Source organism: Aptenodytes forsteri, unplaced genomic scaffold (genome assembly GCF_000699145.1).
Source record: "Aptenodytes forsteri isolate BGI_AS27 unplaced genomic scaffold, ASM69914v1 Scaffold83, whole genome shotgun sequence".
Taxonomy (NCBI): domain Eukaryota; kingdom Metazoa; phylum Chordata; class Aves; order Sphenisciformes; family Spheniscidae; genus Aptenodytes; species Aptenodytes forsteri.
In genome coordinates, this window is record NW_008795371.1 from 2,960,249 (window position 1) to 2,972,090 (window position 11,842).

The 11,842-nt window shown below is 39.5% G+C and overlaps 1 protein-coding gene across 1 annotated transcript in view; it reads right to left on the reverse strand.

Annotated features, from left to right (window-relative positions):
• The window catches only part of TP53BP1 (tumor protein p53 binding protein 1), a 32,719-nt gene that overhangs the window by 19,477 nt on the left and 1,400 nt on the right, over positions 1-11,842 (reverse strand). The window contains exons 2-9 of the mRNA XM_019472362.1: positions 11,678-11,748; positions 10,885-11,043; positions 10,339-10,420; positions 9,192-9,337; positions 8,310-8,430; positions 7,878-7,969; positions 6,661-6,863; positions 4,194-5,445 (exon numbers count right to left, since the gene is read on the reverse strand). Coding sequence (XP_019327907.1) covers positions 4,194-5,445; positions 6,661-6,863; positions 7,878-7,969; positions 8,310-8,430; positions 9,192-9,337; positions 10,339-10,420; positions 10,885-11,043; positions 11,678-11,748 — 2,126 coding nt within the window. The remainder of the gene's footprint in view (positions 1-4,193; positions 5,446-6,660; positions 6,864-7,877; positions 7,970-8,309; positions 8,431-9,191; positions 9,338-10,338; positions 10,421-10,884; positions 11,044-11,677; positions 11,749-11,842) is intronic.

Genomic DNA, 11,842 nt, shown 5'->3' on the forward strand with positions numbered 1-11,842 from the left:
ATGGATCTCATCGGGTCCCATGGACTTGTGCACCTTCAGGTGCCTTAGATGGTCTCGAACCTGATGTTCTCCCACAGTGGGCGGCTCTTCATTCTCCCAGTCCCCGCCTTTGCCTTCTGCGGCATGGGTGGTGAGGCTCGAGCACTTGCCAGTGAAGACGGAGGCAAAAAAGTCATTGAGTACCTTTTATTTTATCATCATTTCAGCAGTGTACTGCCAAATGTATTATTTCATTTAATAAAACCTATACTGTTCTTAAGTTCAAAGAGCAGTACTGTTCTCTTGACTATGCCAAATTGTCTTAAGAAACATGCAGTCCCAGCATACCAAATGCCCTGGACTTGTTCACAGAAAAGTTAGCCTGAGATCACAAAATGCAATGGGATCAGAACACCTTTGAACTTTCTGTCCAGTATTTTGACCAGATCCCCTCAAAGCGTTATTTTCTATATAATAAAGCTTTTTTTTCTTCTTTCAGTTGAAGGAAATTACGAATACTGTATCTAAAACTTCATCATTCAACTTCATGTTAAATAACATTTGAGGTCCTGCAATCTTCGCACGTCCCTAATAAGACTTAATAGAAGGGAAATAGATTTTCAGATACTAATATCAAGTTCCTTCATTCTTCCCATGTGCAAGTTTCTACAAAAAATTTATGTTCTCAGATTTTAAAGTTTTCAGAATTAGGAGGCATCAAATGAAACTAACACCTGGTGAAAAAGAGTTGGTTTTTTACCCAGTATATAATTTAAACTGTCAAACTTCCTACTGCAGGAAGCTTTGAAGCCTAAAAGTTTACAGACGTTCAGAAAACCACACACGGAAATTCCATGGTGGGGGAGAAAACCATACCTATCCAAGACATCAAAAAACAAAAGACATCGCTTCAGACTCAGCATGTTCCTAAACCATACTTTTCTTGATGATGAGATAGAGACTTCTTCAGAAGTATCTCCCCACTGCATTTTTGCCCTTACATTCATCCATATGCAGCTGCTATTCAATACTGGAGGAACTTGTATACCAAGCTAGACTGATGCAGTGTAACTGTTCTTCTGACTGTTGTACTATCTCAATTCACAGAGACCATGAGTTTCAGTCTTTAGTTCAGAGTTATCACAAAGGCACAAATGACCTATTGCAAGCCACTGAACGGGAAAGACTGAAAAAAACCCCACCCCAGCAACAATAACAACAAAAAAACCATTAAATGGCAAGAGAATAATCTAACACTAACAAAGAACCTGGTCGTCTTGGTCCACAGAGTATCTCAAACCCTGGTGATTCAGATTTTGTGTGCAGTCTCCAAAATCTGTCACTGAAGCTTCCCCCCCAGTTTGAAAAATTACAGCATGATTCAATTGTACCACTTACAAACAATATCCAAAGCTTTCCCTAAATATCATTAAAGAGACAGCCTCCAAACTTTGGATAAGATGTTGCTAAGACACATCTAAATACCACAAATTAAGAACTTAAATCTGAAACTGATGACACTAATGTCTTGATTGACAAAACAATCCACCGAATTGCCTCCAGCATGTTACTTGCTTAGCACGGGTTCCCTAAGCCAACAAAGACTCTACTGTCAGAGAATGCACTAAATTAAAAACAAAACAAAACAAAACATTGCCTTTCTGGCCAACTGAAATACTCTACTTTCACACTCAACAATGAAGCAGTTTGCTACAACATTCTGAAAGAAAGTGATGGTCCCTAGTTATGGGATGTTAAAGAATGCAAAACCAAAAAAGCTCCCAAACATCTGACTGGTCCGACCGCATTCAGAAGAATGGGTGCAAAAGTTACATCAATTAAATTGCTATGATAGCTGGTATATTAAGCAGTGCTCAACAATACAGATTAATTCAGATGACTGTTATTGGGAAAGTGGAGCTTTTAAATCTAAACAAAGAAGGTATCAGAACCCCTAAAGCATGGGAATTTTTACATGACTAAACATATACTTAGCTCAAAATAAAGTAACCCCTGCAGAAGTTGTTCTCAGATGTCAATGATGTTAAAAAGCTGTGGCCACAAGGATCCATACTCCTTGAAAATAATTTGAGCTTTATTTTGTTTTAAAATAGGTCAACAGATACTTATAACAAAGTCTAGCTTGAAAACCCGTATTATCTTTTGCTGAAAGTCTCTCCAAAACTGATGACCTGCATAAGCATTCAAATCTCTTTTCCACACCTCACTGTAATCTAACTTCTACGGGTATCAGTATTTACCTGTCATTCTTATCTTACAATGTAAGATACTACCTTCATCCTATTTTTTAGTATCTCGAATTTCTTCTCACCAGCCAACTCCATACTATTAAATGGTTACCTTTCTCAAACTTGTCAGCAAATTTGGTATTAAAAACACATATAAGTATTACACTCAATCCCTTTTCATCCAAGTCTCCATCTAGCACTTCAAAGTCATCTCACCTACTTCTGTTCAGACATAAAGAAGAAAGCTCTTCATCTTGCTCCTTTTTGAAATCTGCCATTTTTACCTTTCCAAACAGGATCACATGTTCCAGAAGTCAGCACCATTCAAGGTCACAAGAACTGAAGAAAGGGGGAGGGAACCATATAAGAACGAGCTCAAAAGGCTTTCAGGAAGAAACAGCCAAAGCTGCCATCAACGGCAGTAAGGATCAGTTCGTAACTGGAAAAATTAAGCAAGTAGTTCAGAAAACAGTAACAAAAAATATTGGACTCATGAGACTGATAAGAGAAGTTTTGAAGAAATGTACAGCTCTTGAAAAAAACCCCAAACATAAATTGGCAGAGAAAGTAAGAGAGATGTCCCTCCCTGACAAAGAATAGGAAATTATTCAGACCGGTTATCAATTGAGTACATAAAGGGAAAAAGAAGGCTGAGTGTTAGGAAATGTTTTTTAAGCAGTATATCTTACACTAATTTCTCAAAAGGAAAAACTAGAAAACATTATCACTTGAATAAAGCTCTGCAGAACAGACTACAGGACTATATTAACAATACCATGACCTCTGAGTGGTAAGAGAAATTCTATCTAGCCCACAGCTTTATAGGTTCCACAAATCAAAATCACAGACTGGTCAATCTATCAGATGGTTCAAAAACATCTTCCCTGCTAGACATCTCATTTAATTCTAATAGCACTGCACAATTCTATTGATCTTCCATTGTACTTTATCTGAAGGACTTAGATAATTCACAGACCATAAACTACCTAGCAAATCAGTGAAAAGAGTTAAATAAACCTCTACTAACATACCGGTCTGCTCAGGAGATGTGAAGACAACCATCACCTATTGACAACTAATGTTTTCAGACCCTCACTTTCATAATCACCAACTTCAGGAGACTGGAAGTCACCTACCATCATCGTAAGAGGGGGAAAACTCTCTCTCTGATCCTGCAGTTTAATGAAAGATTACTTAGATCTCAAAAATATTTACCATTCAAGACAAAGCTCTAGTAAAACTTTGTTTTCTATTACTTTCTTATTTGAGGAGTACGGAACTCTCTGTTTTAAAATGAAGCCAACTAAGAGGCAAAAGCTCCACAAAACTCACGTATAGCACCCCACATTTTTTGTATGACTACACAACAGCATGTTAAAAGGATTTCAACACGATGACAATATCTGCCAAGCCACAGCTTACGTGCGAGTGAAAAACCATTCTACTTTAAAATAATCTCAAGATAAATTTGCTGTATTAGTTTCTAGCTCAAAGCTGCTCTGTACACCCCCACAAAGAAAATTCTTCTCTGAGAATGAAAAAAGAAAAAAAAAGCATGGAGAGCTACAAGAGTGAAAATACAGACTACCACGCACCATCTTCCTTTCAAGGACGCTACTGTTGTTGCTTTGGGGCAGAGGGGGAAGTTACAAAACTCCCTGAGCATTGCCAAGGTCACAACATTCTGAGTTTTCAAAGTTGCTCTGCGTTTCTGCCATAAAACAGCGAGAGAGTGTTAGGAACAAGAATTACCTTATCATTCTTGCCTGCAGTAGTGTGACAAATGGGAAAAAAGTAAAGGCATGTTATGCATGTAACACAGTAACTTGTAGTGCTGCTTTTAAGAGTCACTGTTCAACACGCATCCAAGATCAGTGCTCCCTGAAAACACTGAGGATTGTACACAGCTGTCCTTGACACTATTCAAAATACACACCTGTGAACTACTAACCTAAATTCACTTACCACTGGAAGGACTGGGGGATTTAGCAGTTGCCTTCTCCTGTGGCTGCATCTGCTCTTCTTGCTCTGGATTCCTTGTCCTAACAGTATCCTCCGTATTCTTTGGCACCTGACTCTCCTGCTGAGTCACCAGCGTGTCAACCCCTCTCTCTTGATGTGGTGGCTGATTCCCTATTATCATTATCTGTCCTAATTCTGAACAACCTGGATGTTTTTTGGCACACAACGCCTCTTCCGATGGAACGTCACTCTTCAACTTCGGAAACAAATTGTTGTGCTGTTCCAGCAACTCCCCTACAGAAGCCTTAGATAAAACTTTATTGAGCTTTGGCATGTTTTCCGAAGCAGCCTTAAAGGGCAGTTTATCCATGCTCTTTGCCTCTCCAGTGCCAAAAGTACAACCTTCTGAAGTCTCTTTTCCCTGGATTTCTGGTCCCATCTTTTCTAATTCTTGGGCCTGATCAGACAAATTTTTGCTATTTTTACAAGAACCATCAGCAAATTCCACTTCCATATCTTCATGACACTGTAATTCCCTTTCAGGAACAAACCTCTGAGAAAGCGTTATATTAACAAGGGACCCATCTTCATTTATTTGCTTCTCTTTTACTTGCAGTTTTTCTTGTTCTTCACACTGAGTCTCAGGAACTGCCTCAGGTTCAGAAGTCTCTTCCAATGGATAATCCTCAGACTGTGCTTCTCTACCTTGAGTGTATGACAAAATCTCAGGCAGACCAGACTGATCTGCAACAGCCTGACTTCCAGAAATACCCTCCATCTCCCGATGAGCTGTAGGGGCTAATGACCCATCTCCTGCTACATCTGCACTAACTAACTGCATTACAGGCTTTCCTGCAGTCTGTAAATCCTCCTTTTCTGCTTTTTCACAGTTTTCCGAGAGGGATTGATCACCTGCATCCAGTCTCAGTTTTATGTTGTCATTCTCCACAGAACAGAGTCTCAAGTCTGAGGCCTTGCATTCAGAACTCATCTCCACCTGGGTGGTTTCACTATCTTGGCCCGTGTTCAGAGAGCCTGAACTGACCTCTGTATTTGTGGGCTGGCTGCATTCACTTGCAGAAAGCATCAGCTTACAGGACTCAGAAGGCTGTGACAAAGAGTCACCTGTAGATGTCTTTGACAAATCATCTGTGGGTCCAGAGAGATCTCCTGGTAAGCATAAACGGGTTAAAGCAGCAGCTTTTTCTTCTCCTTCATGCTTCTTCTCCGGGCTCGGAGTTGGAACAAAGATATCCTAAAATGAAAACAGTGGGACGTGGAGCATCAGGGCATCCCAAGTAGGACTGTTTATTTGTTATTCCTAGAACATTACACTGGATTATGGAGCAGAGCAAGCTCAGCACAAAACTACAGATTTAGAAAAAGAAACAAACACAAAACCAACAACTACTTACCCCCCCCCATTTATATGAGTCAGAATTGCCCCGTTCTTGCTGAGAAAAATTATCACCACCCGTAACTTTTTAGTACCTCTGTGGCAAAGTCAGACACAATCCTTGGTACACCTCTCACACTACCAAATCATGAAGTACAGGTCAAATACGGCAAATTAGTAGCTATTTTTAGTCAAACAACCAACGGTTCTGGAAATGTTCTCTGGAAGAATCTATTATATTAGCATGAAAGCTGCTTTCAGCTAAGGAGAAGCCCTGTTTCGACTACTGAAGTCTCTAGTACAACCTTTATTTTCTGCCTTAAGTTGATAAAATTTGTAATATTAAGCTATAAAGCCACCAACTGTCTGTTAAATCCCTTTGAACAGTAATAACTTCCAGAATCAAAAAGCACAAAGGAAACAACAGATAATAATAATAAGCAACTTGAAAAATCCACTAAATGAATTCTAGTCTTGTAGGAGAATACAAATGCTTTATTACAAAACAGCTTCACTTTCTCCATGACAAATGATGCTAAGGTCTATCCTGATAAAAGTCTAATTTATGACGCAGTTTGAGATGCAGGACACCCAGTTCAGCATCAGCAGCAGCCTTTCAAAGAGAGAAAGGGAAAAAAAAAAGCAGAAAAAAGGTTTCTAGCACAGATTAAAATACAACAAATTCTACATTCAGTAACTCACTATGCCCTCTTAAGCTGTTCCGCATTTTCTCTGCAGGATAAACTGCCACACAGTATGATCAATATATAACTGTGACTGGTGGGAACAGGGAAGCTGACGAGAACCAACTTAGTAGGGAAGCTCAACACAGAAGCACAGAGGCCGACTCAAACACACATCTTCTGCAACAGCCATATAAAAACCTCAGAAAAGATATCTGCGTGAACCCTTACATGAGAGAACTCTGGTTGTGATGGTATAGGTAAAGATCCAGGAAAGAAGGTTGGGGCACTCTGGGACACTGGAGTTGAAGCTTGTGGCAGGACAAGAGGTCCTGGTGGGATGCATGGGATGGCCATCTCCACTAGTGTATCTCCCTGCGTGAACCCTTACATGAGAGAACTCTGGTTGTGATGGTATAGGTAAAGATCCAGGAAAGAAGGTTGGGGCACTCTGGGACACTGGAGTTGAAGCTTGTGGCAGGACAAGAGGTCCTGGTGGGATGCATGGGATGGCCATCTCCACTAGTGTATCTCCTCTCTGCTTCTGCATCAGCTCTCTTCCTTCTGCAGGGATAGATATATCCATCTGTTCATCTGGTTTGAAAGAGCAGAAAATACATTACTAGCAAATTATTGCATTATACCTAAAGTCTCCAATATCCTATTAAAAGACTTGTCTTCAGTGGCGTATGCAACTTTCTCAAACTTTAATGGGTGAATCTAAAATCTTCTCTCCAGGTGAATTCTTTTTGGAGACAAAAAAAAAAAAAAAAAAAAAAATAAACAAAAAAACATCCACATCCTTAAATTTAAGGGGGAGAGAAAGTGTTTTGTTAAGAATTCATGTAACTATTTTGCTACCAAGTCTAGACTTCTACAATTAGAAAAAGGTATCTGAAATTTATAAAAAGCATTTCTCTGAGTTCTTTTCCTTTTGCTATCTTTATTAAAATGCAACCAAATTCAGACCCCGGCTAACAAAATATCTATTCTAAAAGTATTTCACATTCTGTGACAGGAATCTCACAGAAAGGAATGGTGATTTTGTATCATACTAAAAGTCTGCGTGAATGGATATCTTATCCCTCATGGCAAACGGGTGCTTAGAGAAAATGGTTAAGAACCAAGGTATCATATAGAACAATCCCTCTTTTGGCATGGTGTTCTAGAATACACACATATAACATACGAAAGCTTTTTAAAATATTGCACAAGTCATCCAAGTTAAGGTGAAACGTTATGATGCTGCCCTCCTCTGTCCTTTCTATTACCCTAACAGTATATACTTACTACAGATATTTGCCTGTAGCAAGAATGGCTTGTCCCGAAGAAAGGAGGACAATTGCTGTATCCCATACGAAGTATTTCCCATCTTTCAAGTGAAGGGGAGCTAGCAGAAAGTACTGATTTTGTTTTGACAGCTATGCAAGAAATATCGACAGCACATCAGCATCTGAGTCACACACACATATCTCCCTTTATCTACCTCTTTCAGTGTTCTCAATCCTGCTTTATTCTTTAAATATAATTTTAGCAGGTTTTGAAAAGGCTGGTAAAAACCACAGAGCACAGAAACACAACCACAGACCAGCATGAAGAAAATTTTACCTTTTGCTTGCTCCTGTTCAGTAGGACTGCTGGGGACAAGAGCATTGGATCCAAAGGCAACAGGAGGAGGAATAACTAGGCCTGAAGAGACACTGCAGACCAAGAAAAGGGAACATGGAAAAGAAGACCATACGTCACTAGAAAATGCATTAACTTCTCCCCAAAATGTAGCTCCAGCTTGCCACAATAGGAGTCTTCTCATAAAGGGAGAGCGTCAGGTGTTCACTAGCAAGAGACTTGAGAAATGGCTATTGACCACATGGGCATCATTAGCTCATTTCATTGCAAAATAAAGCCATGCACCTCTCCTAGTGCAAAATTAAAACACTGATTGCTTAAAATCAAGCACAAGTCCTTGAATAAAGAAAAGAGTGCTGGAAATGCACTATTGCAATTAAGCTATTGCAATAGTTTGGGGATTTTTTTGCTTACGTGGAATGACTCTCCTGTACAAGGGATCCCTGTCCAGAAAGCTGCAGCAGTTGCAGACTGCGGGCAGGGGTGCATGCCAGAGAACTTCCCTCTTCCACCCTGGTTATCGGACAGCCGCTCCCTGCAGCAGTTTTGAACAAAAGGAAATAAGATTAGAAATCTGGCCCATAACCAAGCTGGTCAGAAAATTCTGAGGAATGATGTTCACACTACCGCACGGTTACTTCTCAGGTTGGCAAGAACAAGCCGACTTTCACACAGAGTTGGAGAAGGACTGCACATGAAAGGTCAGTATGTGAAACGTGAGCGTAATATAGTTAAGATGAAAAAGGTAAGTTTGTACCTATAGAATAGATTTTTATCAGGCCAGACTGTATAAGTCTTCCTACTTCCAAAAAGATTTTGATCGCAGAACCCTGTCCTATCCCAAACAGGAAGGCAAATTCAGAGGAGTAAGGTGGAATGTTTTGCCAAAGTTACCCAGCATAAGAAAGTCTACAGTATTTGCCTACACTACTTATCCACACTTTAGATTGTGTGTCGCTACAAAGGGTGAGCATTATTACTGCCAGTTTCAGAAGAAGGTAAAATGTTTTTTGTTTTGTTTTGTTCTTCAGGGGGCACAGAAAGAAAGGAAATTAAACGTATTTAACAAGGCAGTGTAACTGTTCTAACAAGAAGTGACATTTAGACATTGCTCCATAGTATAGTGAGAAAGATTGCGGCCTTTCGTTTCCAAAGCGTTACCAATTTTAGCAGAAATTACGTGAAAAATACAGCACTCTGCACCCTAAAACACTACATGACTAAAAAGATCAAGTAGGGATGATGATTATGATGATCTCTGGGATGGACATTTTGGCTTTGCTTGTCTATTGTTACCTGTTGCATTATTCTCAGGAAACATCTCTTCCTGAGTTGACAAGATATCCGACTCCTCGTGACCAGAATCAAGGGATTTCTCAGTTTTAGTGGGGTCACAGACAGGCATACGTTTCCTGGTATGCTCTTCTGCTTTCTGCAGAGTTCTGGAAAAGCAAGACACAGTCACTGACCTGAGAAATTCGAAGTATGAAGTAATACTGCAACATTGTAAAGAAAATGTATCAGCACAGATGAAAGGTATTCACCTGTGTATACCATAGGAAAAAAAAAAATAAAAGAAGGGGACAAAAAAAAAAAGGAGGGGACAAAAAAAAAAGGGGGGGACAAAAAAAAAAAGGGGGGGACAAAAAGACCAACCTCTCTCTCCTGACAAAACAACATGTTCATCCTTGACAAGTTACATTTTCAGAATTGTTTTGTAAGTTTTCTACCAATCTAAGTGATGCTTAAATGGAACGCAGATTGTTCTACTGACATATTCCATGTGGATTCTAGGAATTTTGTTTCACCTCCTTTTTAATATTATTTTGTTGAAGAATTTGACAATACAAGATGAGCTAAGTATTATTCTATCTGGCATAAAAGAGAGAGAGAAAATTTTCAACAAACTGAAGAAAAAAAAAAAGATATAGAAAATTTTCAACAAACTGAAGTTTCACATTTAAAAATAATTAAAACTATAAAGCCTACAATAGCAAATACTCAAAAGCATCCTGGAATAGCCACCACTTAGCCCCTAGATTTCTCCTGTGAGGCCAAAGCCCATGCTGCAGTGATTAAGTTATTTTGAAATAACTTCTGTGACTTAAACGGAATTATTACTTTTAATATATTCCAGTTGTTTAACTTTAAGAAAATTATTAGTATATGTTATTATCCAGTGCACTCTCCCTTAAAAATAAACCTATTGATATCTTTGTGTGTTAAGAGTTTGACACCACCTCTTTTCTCAGCTAGGAATGGTGAAAGCACTCCTTAGTCAGCACTGCTGCAAAAAGGTCTCATCAGTACTTCATCTTTCCCTTCACTTTTCTCTTTTGCCTTGAAGCCTGAGCCCTCCTACGTCTAAAAATCTAGTAAAAGAGACACAAATCAACTTCCAGAACGTCAGCAAGAGACCTACAAAGAACATGGACTGTTTTACCTTTCAGACTTCTCTGGCTGGTCTTCCAAAGCACTATGTGCTTCTGTGCTGGAGACAGTTTCCGTGCTGTCCCCACGCAGTTCTAGCAAGAGAGAGAAAAAAAAAAATTGTTACTTGGGTCACCTGGATTAATATACAAAGAGAAGAAAGTGTAGTTCTGTAAATGACACAAATATAAAAACAAGCTTTATATGGAAAAAAATAATCTTGAACTATCAATGATAACAACAACAACAAAGATGACCAGGATGAGGTTTTTACCAGGGAGGGAATTCAGTATCAGATTGTCTGAATATTCTGGAAGCAAATTAGGAAGGAGAGGTGCAAGAATCAATGACAGCACTTGGACAGCTATAAGAAAACAAATGAACTAGCCCAAAGAAAAGAGAAGGCAAAATTATTTTCAACTACCAACGAGCTGTGAACTCATTTTTGAAAACTACTAATACTCTATTTCCTGTCAAAGAAACGTAACATCTATAATTTAAAGAAACCAGAGAGAATTGACAGAGCAACAAAAGGACATCTAAGATCATTTTCACATACCATCTTTAGTATCGTTCTTCAGAAGTCTGGAAGAAGGGACAGCAGCTCCAGGGTGAAACCGATGCCTAGCATCTCCTTCATTGGGCACAAAGTCACTCTCAAAGTCCTGGCTCTGCGAGAGCTCTAGAGCTCCAAAATGCAGCTGTGACATGCCTGTATCTAACACCAAACATCCATAACTAATACATATACCAAAAAAAAAAAAAATCAAAGAGCTATCTATCACTTTACAAGGGCAAAAATACACCCTCTAACATGAAAAGTATCTAGGCTATTGCTGAAACTCTGAATAAACTAACAGACTCTGATCTCAGCTGTACTAATTAAAAATATAGTAACAGAACAGGGACACTGGCCATTAACTCAGAAACCAGTGTTAATCAGCAAGGTCTTATGTAACGCCATTAGGTACTGCAGCAGGTTTGGATTCTGTGATGAGAAAAGAATCCTGATAATAGATAGCCTGTGCCTGAAAGTCCCTTGACGACAACAACCATTATGCCAGGAGCTCTTTGCCACAAAAAGGCTCCATCTCCTAACGGTCACGATGCATCCATGCCTCTTCTAAGCCATTTCCTGTCTCCAGGATCCTCGTTAACAATGACATGAAATCACCATTTTTTTTCCAACACCAAAACATACAGATCAACTTCTGGAAAAAGACGCCAATTTCTGACCCATTATTACCGGCACAACTACCCCTAGTGAGACAAGCGAGGCAGCCGAACTGAAAAACTACAGATGGCTGATCAGATTCACAGCCCCAAGAAGAGACCTGAAATGGAGAAGTTACCTTCTACACACGGCGAAGCAGTACAGTCCTCAACATCACCTTCACCTCTTTCTCCAGCCTTTCCAAGGGCACTGCAACAGAAAGACTTATTCACATCGCTTTGGGGTTTCCTGCAGGCTGCCGCCTTAGAGCCCACTTGTGTTCTGAGGGGTTGCTTCGCAGCTG